The sequence below is a fragment of the Petaurus breviceps genome, unplaced genomic scaffold (genome assembly GCF_028583685.1).
Source record: "Petaurus breviceps papuanus isolate PSGF00001 unplaced genomic scaffold, PetGlider_PUasm1.0 174, whole genome shotgun sequence".
In the NCBI taxonomy this organism is placed as follows: Eukaryota; Metazoa; Chordata; class Mammalia; order Diprotodontia; family Petauridae; genus Petaurus; species Petaurus breviceps.
The window spans coordinates 56,879,809-56,903,156 of NW_027185761.1; the positions used below are offsets into that span (position 1 = coordinate 56,879,809).

The 23,348-nt window shown below is 44.8% G+C and overlaps 1 protein-coding gene across 2 annotated transcripts in view; it reads left to right on the forward strand.

Annotated features, from left to right (window-relative positions):
• The window catches only part of FAM107A (family with sequence similarity 107 member A), a 124,342-nt gene that overhangs the window by 82,490 nt on the left and 18,504 nt on the right, over nucleotides 1-23,348 (forward strand). The window contains exon 1 of one of the 2 annotated variants that reach the window (XM_069084237.1): nucleotides 11,732-11,895. The exons of the other annotated variant lie outside the window; for it this stretch is intronic. Within the exon in view, the coding sequence (XP_068940338.1) occupies nucleotides 11,769-11,895 (127 nt within the window). The 5' untranslated portion in view covers nucleotides 11,732-11,768. Of the gene's footprint in view, nucleotides 1-11,731; nucleotides 11,896-23,348 lie in introns of those variants that run through there. 2 annotated transcript variants of the gene reach the window in all.

The window sequence follows — 23,348 nt, forward strand, 5'->3', positions numbered from 1 at the left end:
TCTCTCTCTCTCTCTCTCTCTCTCTCTCTCTCTCTCTCTCAGTATGAATGTTTAGAGCCAGATTAAGATGATCACTGGTCTATACAGTTAATCCAGTTTTTTCTCTGCTGCTGCTGCCTACTCTATCTCAGGGTAAAATTTGGTGTCTTTCTCGGTGCTCCTCCCACAGACATTCAGACTCTTGGCTATCCCTAAACTCTTGCCAGCTTTTCTCTACTACCAGCTTCCCAGCTGTCTACACTAATGATCTGAGGGGGTTCACCTGTCCGAGGGTCACTGGGACAAGATCTTGGTATTTTCTTTTCCTCCTGGTTTTCAAGCCTCTCTCTTCTCATGAACAACTAACTCTTCGTTGGTATAGTAGAAAGAAAATCTAAATTCGAACCCCAGCTCTGCCCCTTATTGCCTGTGTGCCCCTGGCCAAGGCTCTTCTCCTCTCTGGGCCTCAGTTTCCTCCTCTGTAAAATGCCCCTTTTCTGTTCTGAGCCAGTGGTTCCATGATCCTCTTTTGTTCTTCATAACTTTTTGGCTTCTCTTTTAACTTTCTGATCTCTTTTCTGCTAATCATCATATTTTAAGTATTGTGTCATGTGAGTGACTGTCCAGACTACATGCATTGCTCTTCAAAAACAGATTTAATGTCTCAGTCACAGTTAGCATGCTTGACTATTATATGTAGAGGTATGCTAGTAAATGTTTAACAATCAGGTCTCTGGAGGGAAAAAATGTACATATGACATATTTTTAAATTGAATCTGCATTATTGACATTTCCCCCATCATTTTTAAACTTTAGACTCAAACACCACAACCCAAATACAGAATAGAGAAAGGAAACAAAAACATAACATAAACTTAAATATTTGAACTTAAATACAAAGTTAGAAAAAAAAAGCATGACATGTACATCATCACTTTCTTAAGTCTAAACAATCAACAAATTAATAAATCAAGCCCTGCTGTGTAGCATTGGCTGATCCAAGATGTAAATAAATATACACGCCAAAAATTTAACAACCAGTTTCCCACACTGAAAATTTAACAATCAGTTCTCTGCATTGAAAATTTAACAATCATTTCTCTGCATTGAAAATTTAACAATCATTTCTCTGCACTGAAAATTTAACAATCAGTTCTCTGAACTGAAAATTTAACAATCAGTTCTCTGCACTGAAAATTTAACAATCAGTTCTCCAGAGCCAGTACAATCTGGTGCCTGCCCATAGGACAGAGAAGGACAAGCACCAGCTACCTTGATAGTCAGCCCATTTCTTCCCAGGGACTCTTAACAATGAAGCTATTATGTTCTCTCTGTGAGGGGTATGTTCTTTGTCTTTTCTTTCCTCTTGCTAAAGCATTGATGACATTCCCAAGATCCAGAAGTGTTTGACTAAGGGTCACACCCTCCCTAACATAGCTTTGTTGCTCTCCAGCCATCCCTCCAGCAAGAATTTCCAAGATCATAGAATAACTTGAAGGAAATATGAATTTCTCTGAGTATTTAATTTGCCACACACTGCCACTGAAAGCTAACTAGAAGGGAGCTTGCTGAGCTCTCATAATCCAAAGCCCTGCCCTGGGGATACAGTAAGTATTTCATTTCAGAAAGGCAACATCCCCCTCCTCCCATCTACCTCCTGCTCATCTGTCCCCTCCTCCACCCCTGCCATGCCCAGGATTCTCAGTCTTCGCCCTAGGGTCTAGATGGCTCTGGGCTGTCAGGATCTCAGGAAGCCACCCAACAAGCACTCCTCTCTTCCACTCAGAAGCAGCCCTATTTGACCCAGCCTCTGATGCCCCTCCAGCTCACTTAGAATGAAGGATTCAAGCATTGTGCTAGGTGCTTTGCCATTGCTCTCACTTGATCCTCACAACAGCCTTGGAAGGTGGATGTTATTATTATCTCTCTTTTACAGTTGAGGAAATTGAGGCAGACAGAGGTTAAGTGACTTTCCCAGGATCACACAGCCAATCAATGTCTGGGACCAGATTTGAATTCCTGTCTTGATGACCCCAGACCAGGCATTCTATCTGTTGTGCTATCAGTGCATCATCAACATCATCATCTATTATTATAATATAACATAACATAATAATAACAGCTAATATTTTAAAGGCACTTTAAGCATTTACAAATAGCGTGTGATCTTATCTTCCCCCCACAATAACTCTGGGAGGCAGATGCTGTTATTATGTCTATTTTGCAGCTGGGAAAACTGATGCTGAGGGGATTTAAGTGGCTTGATGGGGACCAGAGTCAGTAAGTGTCTGAGGCAGGATTGGAACTCAGGTCTTCTAGTTTCCCAGTCCAGTGCTCTATCCACAGTGATGTCTTCCTGACTCAATAACGATTTGGAGCAGGTGGTAAATACGGATGGGTGGAACCCCCAAAGCAGAGAGGTTCTTGGGTGAGAGGCAGGGGAGGTTTGAAGCAGCTGTCAAGAACGAGGAGAATGCCTTGGGCTCCTCCTGGTCAGTGTTCCGGGGAGGGAAAGAGGAAGAACACTTAGTCCTAGAGAGGGCAGCAAGGGGGCACAGCCTGCCCTGGGGAGCCAGGCTTCCATGAACCCAAGAAGATGGAACAGAGGCTAAAGTGAAGGGCTGCCGCTTGTCACTGGAGCAGGGTTCTTCTATCTCCTCTTTGGGACCAAGTTTGTTCTTTGTAATTTTGCGCCATTCATTGAAGACCCGCTCCCCAACTTTGAAAAGGTGGGAGAAGGGAAAGCAGGATCTAGGGGGTGGAGCCTTGAATATACTGTCAGATTTGGGGGATGTATTGATCTGCTTTGCTGAGGGGTTGGGGGTTTTTTGCTCTTTTAAAAAATTCTTTGTTCTAAGACTCTCTGAGAGGGGAAAAGGGAAGGGAAACAGGGAAATGTAGGCAATGTCAGAACAAAAGAGAGCAATGCAATTGATTCTCAAAAATGATAGAAAGGGACCCGGCAGGACTCAACAGAATGATGTGTCATTGGTGGGGAGAAGGCCGGTGCCTGGCCATCCTCACTGCTGGGAATGGCTGGCTTGCCTGGCTAATTCCAAAGAAATGAAGCCCTGCCATGTTAACAGGACACCCAAATTCCTGACTCCTCCATTTGTCAGACCTCCACTCTCACCAAAATGACTTTGCCTTTATTGTGTATATACATATATAGGTATACATACATGTAGATTTAGTTATTGTCTCCCCCAAAAGTAAACTCTTCAAAGGCAGGGAGTTGGGACAGTGAACAGGGGGCTCAAGTTGGAGCCAAAGGACCTGCCTCTGTCCCTTACCTACTTGTGTGATCTTAGACAAGTCTTATGTCTTTCTGGGCCTCAGTTTCCTCCCTGGTCCAATGACAGTATTGGGCTGCCTAGTTTCTAAGGTCCCTTCTGGCTGTAGATGTATGATATCCTATGAAAGGAGGCAGGTATTCCAAGAAGTAGAGGGAGAACATTCCAGGAATAATGCCAAGGAAAGGAAGTGGAAAATGAAATCCTCCATTGGCCATATTGACTGGCACAGAGGTCCCATTATAGGGAATAATGTGATTTAAATGCCAAGTGGAAGAGTTGATATTTTATCTGAAGGCAATAGGAAACCCTTGATACCTCCTGAGCAAAGCTCTGCTGTGGTCAGGTTGGTGTTTTAGTGATATCAATTTGGCGGTTCCATGACTTTGGAATCCAGAAGATCCCAGTTTTCCCACCCCTGTCCCCTAAACTCTGGCCCCAGAGAAATAGGAAATGCTTTCTAGCTACACGATCTTGAACAAGCCAGTCACATTCTCTGGGCCAAAGCTTCTTCATCTGTAAAATAAGGTGGTTGGATCCAATGGCCTCTAAGTCCCCTTTTGGTTTATGTCTGTGATCCTAAGACCTTTCCTCCCTATAAGGAGAGAGCTGCCAAGTTTCCTGAAGCTGCCAAACACAGCTCTGAGGAGCCCCAACATGGCAGCCAGGGCTTAGATTTACAACCAGCTAATTAAGATGCTGGGGCTGCCCCCCATTCAAGGATGAATGGAGAAATGGAGCCTTCCTAGAATATAAAAAGATTTCTTTAAGTAGATCTCCTTGGCCTGAGTGTTTTCCATACTTTGTCAATGAGTAAGAGGTATCCATGAAATCATCTGGGCATGTGTGCTCAAGGTCTCTGAAGCACCCCTAAGTGTCCCAGGTTGGTCTTGGAATCAAAGCTGGAAGGGTCTGCAGGGTCCAGCCTCCTATAAGGAACAAAGACCCAGAGACAGAGATGGCTGTGTAGTCTGTTCTGTGTGGAGTGGCTGACCCAGGAGAACAGATGCTCCTGGAGGTCAGGGGCCTTTTTCGTTTTATGTCTGTAACTCCTAGTACAGTGTTCAGCAGTCAGTAAGTCAACAAGCATTTATTAAGTGCTTACTATGTGCCAGGCATTGTGCTGAGTGTTGGAAATACAAATTCAAGAAGAAAGATAGTCCCTCCCCTCAGGAAGTTCACATGCTAATGGGAACATCGTAGGGGCTAAATAAATGTTGAATTGTTATTTGATATATGGGCCCTGTTCCTGAGAAGCCTCCCCAGGGGCATGACCCTGATGAGTTGGGAAGAAAGCTTCTTGACTCTGCCTAACTGCAAGGGCAGTCAGCCTCATGAATGCCCTAAAAGCCTCTCAAAGTTCTGAAAGTGAGGAGGAAGGGGACAACCTGGGAAATGGTGGTTCAGTTTGCTAAGGCTCCAGGTCCTTCCTTCACTGCTGAGGCATCAGCAATCCAATTCAGCCAAAATTCAACCAAAATGCATTAACTGCCTCCTTTGTACCAGGCAGTGTACTCCATGGGGGGGGGGGGGGGGGGGGGAGGGGATAAAGAGACAAGAGATGAAACCACCCCTGTCCTCAAGGAACTTACATTGTATTGGATTGTGAAATTTGGATGTCAAATGACTTTCTCTTATCTGCCCCACCCCCACCCAATCAATGAATCAACCAGCATTTATTAAGCACCTACTGTGGGACAAGCATTATGCTAGGCTGTGGGGCTACGGAGGAAGGAAGGAAGGAAGGAAGGAAGGAAGGAAGGAAGGAAGGAAGGAAGGAAGGAAGGAAGGAAGGAAGGAAGGAAGGAAGGAAGGAAGGAAGGAAGGAAGGAAGGGAGGGAGGGAGGGAGGGAGGGAGGGAGGGAGGAAGGAAGAGTCTCTGCTCTCAAGAAGTTTCTACTCTCTCAGGGGAGCCAATAACAGCTAGCACTTAGCACTTTAAGGTTTGCAGAGTTACATGTGTCATCTGTTTGATCCTCACAACAGATCTGTGATGCAAGTGCCATTATTGTCCCCATTTTACAGATGAGGAAACTGAGGCTGAGACACTAAGTGACTTGCCAGAGTTTCCACAGCTAAACAACATGCACACATATAAGCACATATTAAATGATATTTGTATCTATTTACATCACACACAACTCCAGCCAAGGGGAGCCAGCAGCCGCCAGACAGACAGCAGAGACAGCCAGGCAGTGTGCCCATGCAGGTCAGACAGCTATGGAAGGGGGGAGACAAAGTTCCAAGCAGACAAAGGCTATGCACAGGTCAAGGGCTGACAGAGGATCCAGGTCCACCGAACCATGGAGAGCTCCAGGCAGCAGCTGCTCAGGATGCTTGACTAACTTTGAACACTTGGCCAAAGAAACTTCCCTCCTACAGAGTAAACACCTACTAAATGCCTATTGACTGACTGACTAATTTGGAGTCACCATTGCTTGAATAACAACCCCTGGCATTTGTTACTGTGCCTTAATGATAACAAAGCATCTCATATACAGTATCTCAGGCCAACCTCCCAGCAGCCCACTGAGACCCATTCTCCAGACACTGGGTGATTCTAAAAGGCTTGAACCTTTCAGAAATGTAATTAGCTTGAATGTGAACATGCAATGAGTGCCAAATTGTAGAATTTCACTCCTGTATTTCTCTAAACTGTGATAATTCCTTTACAAATTGGGTTTGACTTCATGTTCATACATCCCCTAGCCAACAGATGATGAGTTATCGAAAGTGTTCACTTCTCCATGAATCACCCTGTATGCTTAATTCCAGTTTACAGTGGAGGAAACTGAGGCTGAGGTTGGAAAGATAAGTGAATTGCCTGTGGTCACACAGCTAGTCAGTGGCAGAGAGGGGATGCACACCTTGTCCTCCAGGATGCAGGTTCAGCACTCCATCCAATGCTCCATTCTGCCTCCCAGATGGGTCCTGCATTTTCCCTTCCTGTAAACCATGACTCATATTCAGGGAGGACTTTAAACTCTACCATGTGCTTTCCTCCTCACCATCATCCTGTCAGGCAGGTAAGCAAGAATGTGAGTGTCCCCATTCTCTGGATGAGGAAACTGATGGTCAGAGAAGGCAAGAAGTCTTCCCTCCTGCCCTTCCCTCTACCCAGGCTCTCTTGCCTGCTGGCGTCCTCCCCATCCTTCAAGGCCTGAATCCTCTTTCCCTTCTCTAGGATCTTTCCTTACCCTCACACCTATGTAGACCCCTAGGTACCTGACAGCTAGGTCTCTCTCCTCTGAGGTCGATGATACCTTTGGCCAACTATGCTTGCCTTGTACCGTCCTCGATGCCTCTTATGTCTCTAGTTATAAACAACTCAGGGGAAGAAATCTAAGTTTATTTCTTTTTGAATGACTCTCAGAGCACAGGAGTAGGTTGGGTAGCTGGGATTCTCTTAAGAAGTATCTGAACTGGGGCCCAAGGTGTGCTCCAAATTTGCCCTCTTGTCTTCTTGGGATTTCCAGAAGCCTCAGCCCTCGTGGTAAGGCTGGACAATTGCTTGTGTCCCCCTCCTCCTTTAGTCATAGGTTTAGCATTAGAAGGGACCTTAAAGGTCAAGTCCACACACACCCCCATTTTGCAGATGAAGAAACTGAGGTCCAAAGAGATAAAAGGGACATTAGAGGTTATCAACACCAGTCCCTTCATTTTCTAGATAATAACACAGGAGCCTAGAGAGCTGTGACTTACCCAAGGACATCCAAAGAACCAGTGAGTATAGAGGTGAAACTGTAAACCCAGGTCCTCTGGGATAATAAGAAGTTGAATGACTTGCCCAGGCATAAGGTCATAAGGATTGAAAGCTCAAAAGGGTCTTACAAACCCTTTAAGAATTACTTACAATGAAGAGACAGGGATCCCCCTAAATCCTTCACAGGTTACACAAGTTGCTGGGGGAGGGGCCCTGGAGGAGGGGGCAGAGCTCATCCTTTGGGAGCCCCAAGTGTCTCAGGCCGGGCAGCAGTGCTGCAGAAATGCTCCCTCCCCAGTCTGTTTTACAATGCATCATTGCTCTTGCACTTGGAAGCAGACTTCTCCTAGTTATGCTTTGCTTAAGGGGATGATTCAAATGAACTGGCCTTCCTGGAATGGGGGGAGGGGACCCAGAAGGGGTCAAACTCCCAGGAAGCTTCCTCTTGAAGCCGTGCTCTGGCCAGAAATGATCCTAGGGTCCAGAACTGGATGGACTCTGATGGTGCCTCCTCTGGGCTTAGGCTCTGGGGCACCTGCGTTCACTCATTTATTTGTTCATTTCTTCTTTTAAAGTTGAGAAGGAAAAGGAAACAGTCGAGGACTTCACACAGTCCTAGCTCCTTTGCCCTCTGGAATGTCTTACTCCCAGCCCTCCCATCCTTTAATGTAGAAGCTGCTAGATTGTGTGTCCTATTGACTGTGGCTTCATGATACTTGTGCTGTTTCCTTCTGGCTGCTTGACCTAGGAGTTTGAGAATTTGGCTGTAATATTCCCTGGAGCTTTCATCACAGGACATCTTTCAGGAGGTGATGGGTGGATTCTTTCCATTTCTATTTTACCCTCTGGCTCCAGACTATCAGGGCAATTTTCCTTGATAATTTCTCAAAAGATGATGTCTAGGCTCTTTTTATCATGACTTTCAGATAGTCCGGAAATTGTTAAATTATCTATCCTGGATGTATTTGTCAAGTCAATGGTTTTTCCAATGAGATATTTCATGTTTCTTCTATTTTTTCATTCTTTTTGGTTTTGTTTTATTGTTTCTTGATTTATCATAAAGCCATTTGCTTCCATGTGTTCAATTCTGATGTTTAAGGAATTCTTTTCTTCAGTGAGCTTTTGGACCTCCTTTTCCATTTGACCAATTCTACTTTTTTAAGGAGTTTTTCTTTTCTTCAGTGAATTTTTGTGCCCCTTTTACCATTTGGCCTAGTCTGTACTGGACTATGGTCCACTCTCAGCCAGGTGTGACAGACCTTTCCTACCTACCTTCTAAGCTGTCTTTGGCAGGAAAGTTATTTCACCCCACCCTTTCATGGGTTCTGCCCTTCTAGGAATTATTGTGTGGCATTATTTAAAGGTGTTCAGAGGGACTGAGGGGAGAGCTCAGGCAAATAGTTGCCTTTACTCCACCATCTTGGTTCTACCTTGTAAATTTTATCATTGTTTAAAAAATATATTTAAACAATTTGATAAATTTGATACAGATTAAACAGCTCCATGGTGGCCATGTTTTATATAATCTTCCATATCATTCAATCCATGCCTCTCTACATTAGTTCTCTGGGACCAAGACTGTTCATTAAAATTCATCAGAATTCAGCTGCTTTCATGGGGTTTTCCATCACTTCTGTACCCTCTATGTATAGTATATAATCATAGGTTAAGAAATGGAAGGGACCGTAAAGGTCAACTAAAACCCTAATGTTACAGATGTTGAAGACTGAAGTCCAGAAAGAGAGGTTAAATGATCTATCCAAAGTCACACAGATGATGACAAAGGTAGGATTTGAATTCATACCCTCTGGCTCTAGATCTTGTAGCACAGAGGACTTGAGTTCAAATCCTAGTCCCAGGCCTTATGCGACCTTGGCTGAGAAAGTCACTTCTCTTGCCTGGGCCTCAGTTTCCTCACCTGTAAAATAAGTGTGTTGAATTCAGTGAACTCTAAGTCCCCTTTCTTATGCTAGCCTGTGATCCTATCATCTGAACATACACAGTGACTGACTATAACACTGGAAGGTGGTCAGTTGCTTTTGTGTTCCTGGTTCTTCATTATTCCACTACACATCAGTTCACACATGTCTTCTCCCAACTCTCTCCTCATATTTTTTGTACATCCCATTCATCCATAACCATTAGCTCAGCTTCTCCCCCAGTAATGGACACCCACTGGACTTCCAGTTTGTTTCTACCAGAGTTACTATAAATATTTTTGTATGTATGAACCCAACCTTTCCATCCTGGTCTATCACCCTGCATGTATTTTATGGGCTGGTGATGCTGAAGTCCTGGCTTCTCCCTAAACACACACACACACACACACACACACACTTTCCCACTTCAGTATCTTTGCTTCTGGTATCCTGGGTGCCTAGAATTCCCTTTGCCACCACATCCCAAATCAATCAATTAGTAAGAATTTATTAATTAACAAAAAAAAAAACCACTATGTGAAGCAGTGTTGTGTGATGGAGAGACAGCCTTGTAGTCAGGGAGACCTGTGTTCAGGTCCTGCCTCTGACAGATCCTGCCTCTGTGACCCTGGGCATTCTCTTCACCTCTCAGCCTTCTAGGCAATTCTCCAAGACTAATAGCAGCAGAGGTGCCAACCTGCACTGGTAAAGGGAGTTTCCTCATCTGGAAGGTCCCTACACTAATGAAATCATGATTCTAATCCCCATCACAATGCTAAGCCCTGGGGATGGAAAGATAAAGATGAACCTGTCCCTCCTCTTGGGACTCTTACATTCTTATCAGTTTTTTTCTGTCTTTGCTGTTGGTCAGTTATATTCAACCCTTTGGTACCCCATTTGGGGCTTCCTTGGCAGAGATACTGGAGTGGTTTTGCCATTTCTTTCTCCAGCTCATTTTATGGGTGAGGACACTGAGGCAAACAGGGGTAAGTGACTGGGCCAGGGTCACACAGCTAGTAAGTGCCTGAGGTTGGATTTGAACTCACATAGAACAGCCTTCTTACTATGCCAGGTGCTCTATCCTTTATCTGTCTAGTTCCTAGCTAAGCTAAGACCTGATTTTCCTTCAAGCTCCCAATTGCTTTAAAATAAATAAATTAATAAAATAAAATAAAATAAGACAGGGGCAGCTAGGTGGCACGGTAGATATAGCACTGGCCCTGGAGTCAGGAGGACCTACGTTCAAATTTGCCTCTGACACCTAACAGTGTGACCTTGGGCAAGTCACTTAACCCTGACTGCTGCCTCACCTCACCTTCCAAAAAAAAAAAGAATAAAACAAGATGTTATTGGTAAAGTACTTTGTGATATCAGTTATTAGGTATTATTATCTTCCCTAGGGCAAGAACCAAAGTCCCGGGTATCTATGAACTCTCTGCAGCACCTATCACCAAACCTCGAATGTAGGTTGTCAGTATATATTTGCCGAAAAAATATTGAACAGCTGAGTCTCTTTATGGGAACCCCTCAGTCCTCCCCACTGATCTTCATCACTGTGTTTCAGATGGTTTTGGAGGGCACAAAGGGGGAGGGGCTGACATTAAACTCTGGAAGAAATCAGAGCAAAGAGGGAGACACCCCTGAGACCTTCCCCTCCCATGTGCCAGGGCTGCCCAGCCTGCTGACCCCACTGCAAATGTCTGCTCCTCCCCTCGCCCCCAGGATGCTTCTTATTTAGCTTTTCTCTGTAGCCAGCCTCCAGCTCAGCATCACAGAGCCCTAGATCTTGAACCAAGAAGGACGTTAGAGGGGGAACTGGGACCCAGAGTAGAGAAGACTTATCCAAGGTCATGCAGTAAGTAGTAAGCAGCTAACCTGGGTCGGCTAGGTGACACAGTGAATAGAGTACCAGCCCTGGAGTCAGGAGGACCTGAGTTCAAATCCAGCCTAGACGCTTAACACTCACTAGCTGTGTGACCTTAGGCAAGTCACTTAACCCCAATTGCCCTGCCTTCCCCCCTCCAAAAAGCCAAAAGAAAAAAAAAAGTAAGCAGCCAACCCAGAATTTGAACCCAAGTCCTCTGACTTCAAGCCCCGAACCCATTCCATTGCACTTTAGCCCCATGGAAAGAACCCAAGACTCCAAGAAAGCCTGGCTTTCAATCTGGTTCTACTCCTACCTAGCTTTTTTTCAGTCATTTCTGACTCTCCCTGATCCTATTTGGGATTTTCTTGGCAACTGGAGTGGTCTGACATTTACTTCTCCAGCTCATTTTACAAGTAAGGAAACTGAGGCAAACAGCATTAAGTGACTTGCCCCAGGTCACAAATGTAGTGTCTGAGGTCAAATTTGAACTCAGGTCCTCCTGACTCCAGGGCTGGCACTCTATCCATTATGCCACATTAGCTGCTGGTTCATAGGCTCCTGAGATTATAGGTCTAGAGCGGGAAGGGACTTTGGAGGTCATCTAGTCCCATCTCCCCAGTGACTCAAGTAAGATCATAAGTAACAAAGTCAGGATTTGAACCTTGGTCCCTCTGTGACTCAGTTTCCTCATCTATAATGTTACCTGTCCCACCTTCCCTCCAGGAAAATTGTGAAGAAAAGTGTCTGTTCATCCATGCTGGCCCTGGGATCCCAGCAGCCTGGCCCTCTACACAGTAACATAATCCCCCAAAATCACCCAGGAAAGGTTTTGTGAGAGGAGCAGATCAAAATGTACCGCCTGGCAGGGGAGGGCAGGGGCTGTGCTGAGCCTGCCCATCTCACATGACTGCTTTCCGTGTCTGAAAAGATCTCACTGAAGTGAGAGAGAGAGAGAGAGAGAGCTCAGTAGCAGAGCTCCTGCCAAAAAGCTATGCACACTTGCCAGCATGTGCAGCCTCCGAGATTCAACTAGCTTCCCCCGTGCCCGGCCGGCACTCATGGCCCAGAGAGATGTGGGGATCAGGGTGCCCCCTGAGGCAACAGGGCTCTACCGAGCCATGCTGGTCAAATCAGGTAAGAGCAGCGTGGCGTGGGGTCCTCTCCTCAACTCCCCAGCTGGGCAGAGAATGCGTTTTGTGCATTGGCCACCTGGACTGGCCCGTCCTGGCACCTTCCTGGGCATCTGCACAGTGCTGGAGAGTTCTAAGTCAGGATCCCAGCCCCACTGCAGACATGTGATTCCTTAATATGACTGATTTTAGAAGATTACTGGCTCTACCAAGTGGGGCATTTCCTTGTGTTCTTTCCTTTTTTTTTTTTTTTTTTAACAAATCCTATAGTCCAGGTAAGGAACTCCTAGTTATAGGGGAAAGAGCTTGCGTTTTGGAAAGGGGGAAAGGGATAGGATGGTGTCTGTTTCTTTTACATCTTTACAATTTTATTTTGAGAGAGGTGCTTTCAATAGCCCTCATAATCCTGCGGGCTCAGCCTTCCTTCTAACTCAAAAACCTGATGCATGAGAAACCAGCCAGTATGTCAAGGGCAAAGAGGCAGACGCAGTTTTGTAACCAAGTGAGTGAGGTGCCCTGAGCTGCCGACTGGGGCCCTGCCAGCTGTGGGCACTGGAGCCCAAGGCTAGCTGGGGCTTTTTTGTGTTTGCTCCTGGAGTCTTGGGAAACATCAAACCAAGCAAAATTGGAGGGATTCGGTCTGATTCAATGGCTCCTGGAGTCAATCATCCCAGGACATGCTGAGAATCGCTAAAGATGAACTCTGAAGCAAAATGATGCTGCCCTGAGAACCCAAAGCAGCCTTTCTGGGTTAGTGAATCAGTTAGCCTGTACTGATTGAGTGTCCGCTGTGTGTAGAGCTCTGGGCTGGGTGCAGGGGGTGGAAAAAAAAAAAAACAAACTTTGAAATCATGGAATACTCAAGCTACAAGAGAATTCAGAGCTCCTCTAGTCACCCTCCTTCCTCCCCATTTATATTCATTTGGCAACTGAGATTCTGCAAAGTGAAGGGGCATATCCAGGATCACACAGCTCCTTAAAGGAGAAGATGGGAGTAGAACGCTAAGCTCCGCTCTCCCATCCCCCCATAGGCAATCGAGTGTTTATTTGGAGTTCTTTAAAATTCAATTCAAATTCCACTTTCTCCAGGAAGCCTTCCTTGATCTCTTCCCACCCCACACACACTCACTGGTAATAACCTTATCTAACATTGGAATCAACTGCCTAAGGTGGTAGGGGTTCTCCCAACACTTGAGGAGTGGGGGCTTTAGGTAAGGAGAATTCTTGCTCAAGTGTGGCTTGGATTAAGTGGCTGAGGTCCCTCCCAATGCTGGGACGCTTTCATTTTCTGTGATTCTTTAATCAGGTATATAACTTTCTAAAGTTATATTCTAGACATCCCTCCAAGTCTCAGTCCTATAGAGGAAGCCCAAGTGCCTCCTTTCCTCGGGCTCTCTCATTCGTCTCACTTATGACTGTAAGTCATGCTCTTGTGTATGGACCTCTGTGGCCATGGGTTCCATTGCTGGCTTCTTTCTTGCATTTTTGACTCCTGAGAATTGCCGGGCATCTCTACTACTGTCACTGTAACCATGCTCTGTGGTCCTGAGTTTGGGAATACGTGAAGGTTGCTTTCTCCTTCCACCTTCCCCCCCTTTCCAGTTTTAAGTCCCTTTCTTTTACTAGCATTGCAAACCTCTGAGCAAATATATTTTTCTAGCCTTTATTATGCACAGTCCATCCCTAGCCAAGATGTATCATTCCTGTATTTTAAGCCCTGGTTCAAAAAGTTGTGGGGTTGTTTTTTTTTTTTTTGGTTTTTCATTTAAACTAGTCTTAAGAAGCTCTTCACTCTTCAAATCTGTTTTTCTCTTCCAAAGCTCCTGTTTTAATTGACAAACATGAAGAGACCACTGGGGCCTCTCAGGTGCTCACTTTCTTGGCCAGAACTTCCAGGTCCCTACCATGCTTGCTAACTTTCTCATGGCAGTATAATGTGTCCCCAGATGAATCACCAGAAGGGGAAGCGAGTTTGCCCTGTCCCATCTGGGCTACGTGCACCAAAGGCTCATTGAGGGTGGACACTGCTTCATTCCTGCCTCACTCTCCCCAGTGCCTGGCATGTAGTAGGGGCATCCAAAGGCTTGCTGCCTGACTGACAGTTCGACAAACAGCTGCCTTGGTTTCCTCAGCAGTCACCAGCCACCTCTTGCTTTCCTTGACCCTTTACTGAGTAACCTCCTGCCTGGCAGGATGTTAGAATTCTGCCTCCTCTCAGGATGGCCCAGCTCAGCTCTCTGCAGGGAGAGTCCATCACCTAATCCTTATTCCCCCTCCCATCGCCTGACCCACATCAGGCTAGCCTTCAGGGCTTCTTTTGTTTTTCTTTGTTTTTACTTTGAAGTCCTTCGGTTTTTTTTAAGGCATATTTTTACATCCCTTAGCAGGAAAGAGATTCCTTTTTTCTTTCATCTTTTATTGTAGGAGAGAGACCAGCCTGGACTTTCATAGTTACTGAAGGACCGAAAGTACCCACCCTCTCTGCAGGCCGATACACCCTTCTCTCCTTCCCCTCCCATCCTCCATCAGAAGAGGGATGCTTAGAGAGATTCTTTTCCTGGCACGGGACAGACTGGGTGCCTTCTGAAAGTGCCCTCCACCTCAGAGATCTTGTAACCTCTGATGTGATAAACTGTGTGTGAGTCTAAGGGATGCTAGCTTTTAGGAATGTAGTCCTAAGCCAATGCTGTATAATGGGGTCAGTTATAATGACCAAGCTTGGTCCCAAGTGGCCAGAGATGGGGAAATGGAACATTGCATAGACAGTTAGACTCCCTGATCCATTGGTCAGTTTGCAACTGTTCTGGCCTTTAAATATAAAGCTAAAAAATGACCGTCATCCCCAGAGCCTTCAGAACTCTAAGATGGGCATTAGGTCTGAAAAAGATCTGGGGGTTTCAGTGGACTATAAGCTCAGTCTGAGTCAACAGTATATGGCAGCTAAGAAAGCACTACTCTATTAGACTGCATTGAGAGGTGGGTGATCATTCTCTTGTTCTCTGCTCTGGTCAGACCATGTCCACAGGATCATATTCAGTTCTGGAGGCTTTAGGAAGAATGCTGGCAGGATGGAGAATGTCTAGAGGGGCCACCAGGCCAGTGAATGACCCTGACATCATGACAGGTGGGGATTATTTGAAGGAATAAGGGAGGTTTGGGGATGAGGAGAGAACTGAAGAGGGTCATATTAACCATTGCATTCAAGAATATGAAGAGTTTTCATGCTGAAGGGATACTAGGCTTGCTCTGACTGGCTCCAGAGGGCGGGAAAGAAGGAAACAATCATTCATTAAACCCCTACTACGTTCCAGCCCCTGTGCTAAGTGTTTCATAAATGTTATGTTATTTGAGACTCACAACAACCAAGGGAAGTAATGACTATTATTATCCCCATTTTACAGATGAGGAAATTGAGACCAAGAGAGATTAAGTGGCTTGCTGAGGGTCACACTGCTACTAAGTGTCTGAGCTCAGATTTGAACTCAGTTTTTCCTGACTCCAGACCCAGCACACTAGCTGTCCCTAAGCCAGAACAATATGTGATGGGTAAAGGATGAAAAGTGCCAAGTTTCCGCCTAATGAGAAAAAAAAAAAACAGTCCTAACACTGAGAGTTTTATGTAGAAGTGGGATGGGCAGCTTCAGGAGGGCATCAGTCTCCCCTCACTGGAGCACTCCCATCTTCTGAGTCCTGCTACACATGTCGTGATAACTGGCACACAGCCAGCTCTGGCCATCCCTTCCAGTTTTTCTTACTGACCATGGTCTTCCATGCTCTTCCTATCTTCAATTACTATGGGAAAACTTCCTTAACTCTTAACACACTTGCATCTGCGGAGCCTGGAGAGTTACCTCCTCCTCTGGGGTTACTCTGAGAGGGAATGGAACGAGGGGCCTAGATTCAATGGCCTCTGAGGCCCCTTCGGGCTCCAGGTTCCTATTTGTGACCTTGGGCAAATCATGTAACCTTCATTGCTGTCTTCTCCTCTGTAAAAATGGAGTGGCTGACAGATTTCTGTACCAACTGCTTTCCACTTTAAAGACCTATGACACTGCCCACCTCCAGACATCTTCAGTCTCTCCTTCTGTGGCCTCCTTGTTCAAATCTCATTTCTCTTAAAAATAAAATTTTTTTTTAAATGAGTTAAATCTTCCTTAAACCTCTCTTTGCTTTTCTTCCCCCATCTCTTTCACTATCAGACCTTTTAAGGGATAATCTCCACCTCACTACACAAACTGACTTCCATCCCCAACACTGGACTGAAAAGTTCTTCTCAGCCAAGTGACCAATCAAATGGTCAATGATCAAGTGGTCTCTTCTTCCCTCCCTTGATCTTTCAGAAACATTTGAGACATTGACAGCCCACTACTTCATACTCTCCTCCCTTCCAATTCCATCTCTGCCAATGATCGCTCTCGGTCCCTTTCAGCATTTCTCTTCTTGCTGGCCCAGTAACTCAGGCTGGTTCTATCCATCTGTCCTCCATTGGCCTAAACTCTCCTTTATGGCCACTGCTCCTTCAGCATTTCAACTAGTGCTCCCCACAGAAACCTCTAAATTTACATCTCTAACCCCAACCTTTCTCCCAAGTTACAAATCCGCATTACTCATATGTGCATTATTCATTAATTTATTAAATAGGATTAATCACATCATAGTCATTTCTAGGTATATCCCCTGTCTCACCCCCCCCACACACACACACACCCTGGAATTGAAGCCCTCTCCCTACAGCAAAAAAGAAAAGAAAAAAAAAAAGAGGTGAGACAGTGACCACACCTGACAATGTTGGTAACATTCTGCTCTTGTGTTTCTCTGCCTCTCTGCAAAGAGGGGAAGTGTGTTTCTTCATCTGTCTTCTGGGGCCAAGATTAGTTCTTACATTGTTATTTCCTTTCAGTACCCATTTCATATGAATTATTAAAGAGTTTCTCTAGTTCTACTTACTTTACTCTGTTTCAGTACATGCAAATCTTCCAAGGTTTCTCTGAATCCCTCATAGTAATCATTTCTTGCTACATAATAATATACCATTACATTTTTATACCACAATGTTCAGTAACACTCCAATTGACGGGGATCCTGCATTGCTTCCAATTCTTTGTTATCACAAGGAATGGTGCTATAAATAATTCACTATAATTCAGAACTTTTCTTCTGACTTTGACCTCTTTTAGGATATGCTTGGTATAGCGATCACTGTACTAAAGGGAGTTGCCAGCTGGGTCCCTTTCCTTACATGATTCCTCCAAAATAGCCAAACCACCTCCCAGCTTGGTCAAGAGCCTGTTTTCCCAGCACTGAATTGTCATCTTTGCTAATTTTCCAAATTGTTTTTGTTTGCTTTTCTCTTATTATCAGTGATATGAGGCTTGATTTGATATGGCATCTGAGAGTTTGAAAATGATTTATTTCTATCCTTTGAACATTTAGCTAGCAAGGAATGCCTTTATCCAGACCCAATGCCCATGAGGCATCTTGGATGGCCATCAAATTCAGTATATCCAGAAGCAAAATCTTCTCTTGCCCAGACACTGACACTTCCTTCTTACTCTGTTATGGCAAAAGCATTCACCTAACCAGTGAATCTTAACACCTTGATGCTGTGCTCTTCCTTGCCCCTCATTCCTCTTCCTATTTCCTTCAGCTGTCCAGTCTTTTCATTCTCAATCCATGTGCTCCATTTTATTCCTATAGTTCCATTTTATATTATATTCCTATATATCCTGGTCCAGGTACTCGACTACCTTTTGTCGACCATAGCAAAATTATCTTGGGCTTCTTGCCTTTCCCCCACTCCTGTCTGTCAAATTACTGCCAGATTAATTTTACTCGTTCAGTGATCGGATTATGTCACTACGCTGTTCAGACTGGGGCAGCTAGGTGCCGCCATAGTGCACAGAGTGCTAGACCTGGAGTCTGAAAGCTTCATCTTCATGAGTTCAAATTTGGCTTCTGACATTAACTAGCTGTGTGACCCTGGGTAAGTCATTTCACCCTGTTTGCCTCAGTTTCCACATCTATAAAATGAGCTGGAGGAGGAAATGACAAACTACTCCAGTATCTTTTCCAAGAAAATCCCAAGTGAAGTGTCATACATGATTGAACAACTGTTCAGATTGCTGGGTTCAAATCTTGACCCCTTGGGGGAAAGCATGTACCCTCTGGGCCATCTGACTTGATGGCCTCTGAGGCCCCTTCTCACCCTAGATCTAAGACCCTATGAGGTTTTATTCCCCCAAATGACAAACTCTAAAGCACCCTGCAACCCAACCCCAAACCATTCTACAGCCCCATCTCCAGGTCCATCCGGACGACTGTCAGGCAGTCCCCTATTTAGGCTGGGGAATGAACCTGATTCAGGAGGACATTCTGTTTACTTTCACTCCAATGTCGTGTTTGCACAGTCTCCTAATCCGGGAATGCCAAGCCCAGCTCCACCTCCAACTGTTTTAAATCCTTCTGCCACCCATCAGGAAATAGTTTCAGCTTCATCTGCCTTTCTCACTTATAAAATTGGGGGGCTGAGCTGGATGACCTCCAAAGGCCCGGGAAGGCAGCATGGTGAAGCAGACAGGATGCTGCACTCCCAGCCTCCTTGGGACCAGTAAGACCTCGGTTTGAGGGCCTCCTCACATGCTCACCAGCTACGTGGCCCTGGACAAACTGCTCAAGTTTTCTGAGCCTCTGTTTCCATCTGACAAACGTAGAGGGCTGGACTCAGTGGTCTCTAAGATTCCTTGGGATCCTGTGATTCTGATCGATCTATGTCATGAGACATACTGACATATGTTGATCTGTGAAATAACTCCAATGTCACCCCTTTGTGGAGCCTTGTCTTCCCCACCCTCTAAATCAGAAGTGATCTTCCCCGCTCAGGACACCTCTCAAGCAATTAATCAACAAGCAGTTATTAGGCACCTATTGTGTTCCAGGCACTTAGGAGACACAGATATAAGCAAGATAATTCTAGCCCACAGGAGTTCATAGGAGAGACAACCTGCACGTAGATAGATACATCTCAAATAAATACAAGATAATTTGCCAGAGGACACTGGCAGCTGGCAGATCAGAAAAAGCCTTCTGTAGGAAGCATCCCAGGAGCTGAGCCTTGAAGGAAATTGAGGGTTCTAAGCAGCAGCGGGTGAATTCCAGGGGAGGGGCAGGACAGTCCATGCAAGGCATGGGGGCTTCATGTTCAATGAGCAGAAAGGTCAGTGTGGAGGGACCCTAGAGTATGTGAAGGGAAATAACAAGTAATAAAGCTAGAAAGGGAAGCAGTAAATACTAGACTATATGTAAATCAGCCGGTAAACCATAAAGCCCTGTGTAATTAGCAGCAGCCGCCGCTGCCATGGTGGTAGTAGAGTAGTAAGTAAATAATGGCTCTGTCATATGATCTCTTGGGCAGTACTTTGCCCAAAGTTGGCATTAGATAGAAGTTTGTTGAATTACTGGTAGGGCAAGGCCCCAAAGGGCACTGAGGAACTTTCCCTGGGGCTTGGGTGATCAGGTGGCATACTTTAGCTTTCTGCAAGGTCAGAGTAGGGGCAATAGTGTCCTGGAATCCTGGGAATTTGCCTGGTTTGGCCAGGATGGAGTTCGGTGCCTTCTGAGGTTTCCACCCATCCATTCTCTTTTCACAGCCGTCTTCTCAGAAGCTGATCCATTTTCCATCTTTTTGTCTTTCTGCCACCCCAGAAGAGCAAGCTAGGACAGAATGAAAATGTGTGAGAGAGAAATCAAAGGGGCCCCATCCTTGGGATAAAGGGCCAAACCAACCATCCCTAATGGCAACTGAGTGGAAGGGGGTTTTCAGAAGCAAGGATCTTAATTCCTCTCCTACACAAACACACACACACACACACACACACACTTTCTCTTTCTCTCCCAAATGAGCCTCTCGCCTTTCCCAGCTCTCCAGTGGGTAAATTCTTTATGGTCCAAGCTTGTTAATAAAGGTTTAAGCTCCTTTTCTTTGCAGCCTCGCCTCTTCCCCTGTACTGTATCCCATGACAAGTTATTATTATACCAACATGCCCCCGCCCCCTTCCATTCTTCCAGCCAAGAACAGTTTCAGAGGGCCCTGGGTTGTTTTTGTTTGTGGCGGTGGTTTTGTAGAAATGTATTTGAGGGCCTAAAAGAGGGCTTTTGAAGTTTTAGACCGAGTATAAGACCTAGGGAGGAAGTTTGAGCTGCCATGGAGACTTGGATGATGTCTATCGGCTGGCAATAGACTGCTTACATAGTCATGGCAGCTTCTTGGAAATGGGTACAAGAAAGAAACGTGAGAAAAACCTTAGAGGTATGGATAGACTCAGCCCCCCAGAAGAGCAGACATTAGAGACCCTTGCACAGAGGTGATAGCTACATCTTAGAATCTGTGATGGGAGGAAGGCCAGGTCTAGTTAATCTTCTGGGCCTGGGCCTAATCTTGGCTCTTACACAACCTATACAGCCTTGGGCAAGACACTAACCCCTTTGTGCCTCAGTATCCCCGATTATAAAAGGAGGAAATTGCATCACGTGATCTCTAAGTGACTTTTAAGCCCTAACTCTATGATCCTCTCATTCTACCCCTAGCAACATCCATAGCAATGATGTCACTCTCCAGCAGCATCGGCTAGTATATCCACTGACTATACATTCCCACTTACTGAGGGAAGAAGGGAATATAGGACAGCCTGGAGAAAGGGACAATTAAATTAAGTGAAGAGGCATCATCCTAGCCCCCTAGCCAAAGCTTCCATCATCTTCTTTCCTGATATGAAAATTACTTCCACTCAATGGGCCTCAGTTTCTCCATTTGCAGAAGGGACAGCTATAGCTGATTCTCCCTCCTTCACTAGTGGACCATTGTGATAACAACATGCCTAGGTACCTTGTGCCCAGTACACGTGTTCCCAAGCTAAGCATGCAAGGATCTTTGGGTACAGGGGCTCTAGGGGGGCTGTCCTCCTCCATCATGACATTGGCTAGGCGAAGGCATTTACAGAATCCAGTGGTCTGTCTGATTTTCCCATACATACAACAAAATAATGGTTAAACTCAGTGAGTTAAACTCCTTGCAATAGTACATTAAATATGCAAACAGGAGAAGACAGAAATCTCCATATTTCCCTGCTCTATGATATTTCCTGTCATTTCCATGCCTTGGGACATAGGGATTAACTCTGATGAATAGCTCTGGGACAGGTAGGAAATTCTGAAAATTTCCTTCCTTTTCATTCACATTCTTTCTTCCTTCATTCCTCTTTTCTCCTTCCTTCTTTCCTTTCATCTTCTTTCTCTTCCTTCCTTTTTCATTCATTTTTATTTATCATTTCTTCACTCCCTCTTTCATTCATTCTTCCTTCCTTTTCCTTTTCCTTCCTTTTTTCCTTGCTTCTATCCTTTTCTCTATTCCTTATTAATTTTAGTTTTGTTTGCCTTTTGTTCTTAAACACAAGGATTTCTCTTTAAATTTCATCATACACATTAAGGCCTGCTCTATCACCAAAAAAAAACATATAAGTGACATCATGAGAACATCTGACACTGTACACAATTCTGCACCCATCCAGGCCCCACCTCTCAAACAAAGAGAAAGGTGAGTCTTGTTCAAATTTCTCCAGGACCAATGCTGTTCATTCCAGTTCATCAGAGTTTGACCTGCATTAGTAAATCATCTACATTACATAGTCATTGAGTGGCTCTGCGTTCTTCTCTCTTCATCCTTGAGGTCTTCTCATGTTTCTCTTGAATTCATTATGTTTATTTTCTTACACAGTGATAATATTCCATTTCATATAGTTTGTTCGCTGTGCCCAAACCATTATCAGAGGTGGGGACAATGTGGCATCCTAGTGACCCCAGCAAAAGGTCTCTAGGAACCAAACCATAGTTATCAAAATAAGAGAAGATGAAGGGGAGAAAAAAAATTATGAAAGGAGAAATAAGCTGGTAGCTTCCTTCTTAATGTCATTTCTTTAGGTATTTCTCTTAAAGGGGTTTCTCTGACTTTGAGCACCATTTCTGTCACCCTGAGCCCCAGTGCCTCCCACTCATGTCCAACTTTGTAGATAAATCTTCTCTTAACTTATAAGGTCCCAAATTTAGAGCCAGAAGGAATTGTAGAGTCTATTTCCTCAAACCTCCTTATTTTGCAGACAAGGAAACTGAGACTCAGAGAGGTTAAGTAACTTGCCCAGGGTCACATAGTAAAAGAATGAAAACCAAATTAAACCCACATTTTGGGTTTAGAGGCTCTAGGGGTGCTGTTAAACCCAAATCTTCCTGACTCCAAGTCTAGGACCAGGCTGCGTCCAAGACTGTCAAGGTTCATCTCCTAAAATATTAGCAGGGTTGTTCAAGAAAAAGAAAACACTAGTAAACAAGACAACTGGGACCTTTGACCAGTATCAGTAGACAGGTGTGTGTTAGGTCAAACATAGTATGTGTGGGTGTGGGTGTGGGTGTGTAAGGGGGAGTGGTTAAGGGAGAAGGAAAGAAGAAAAGAAAAGAGAGGAAAGGAGAGGAGAGGAGAGGAGAGGGAAAGGGGAAGAAAGGGAAAGGGGAAGAGAGGAAAGAGAGAGAGGGAAAGGGGAAGAGAGGAAAGAGAGAGAGGGAAAGGGGAAGATAGGAAAGAGAGAGGGAGGAAGGGAGAGTGGAGGAAAGGAGAAAATAAGAAAGGAGAGAAAAGAGGAAAGGAAAAAGAGGGGGAGAGAGAAAAGGGAAAGAGAGGAGAAGGTGGGAGGAATGGGGAGCAGAGGGGAGAAGAGGAGAGGAAAGGAAGGGAGAGGAGACAGAAAGAATGAGAAGGGAGAAAAAGCAAAGAGAAAGAAGAAAAAGAGAAGAGGAGAGAGAGGAGAGAATCTAATAATCTAAAATTCTGTGGGAACAATCTGCCCAAGGGGGATGGAAAACTCTTAAGAATGAAATTCAGAAGATACAAAGATTATGCCAGTGAGGAGGAAAATAAGCTGCCTAAAAAGAATGCTGTAGTTATACAGTTACATGAGAAGTTTGCCAAAAACTCAGAATTACATTTTTAAGAAAATTTTTGTTGATGTTTTTAGTTATTACACAATTGATCCAGTGAAAGTGTCTGACACATTAAATGCAGCCTGGTGCCCCCAGACTCCCCTGCCTCTCTGCTTATAAAGGGCAAATAGGCTTCATTTTGTCTTGGGGACCAAGACTGTCATTATCATTACTCCACATTCATCTTTCTTTCCACTTATGCCACTAACATCATTGTATACCTTGGTCTAGTCTGATGCATTTCTTTATGCATCAGCTTATGCAAATCTTCCCATGTTTCTCTGAATTCCTCACATACATCATTTTCTTTTTCCTGCCTCTGCCTATGTGTGTGTGAGAGAGAGAGAGAGAAGAGAGGGAGAGAAAGAGAGAGAGAGAGAGAGAGAGAGAGAGAGAGAGAGAGAGAGAGAGAGAGAGAGAGAGAGAGAGAGAGAG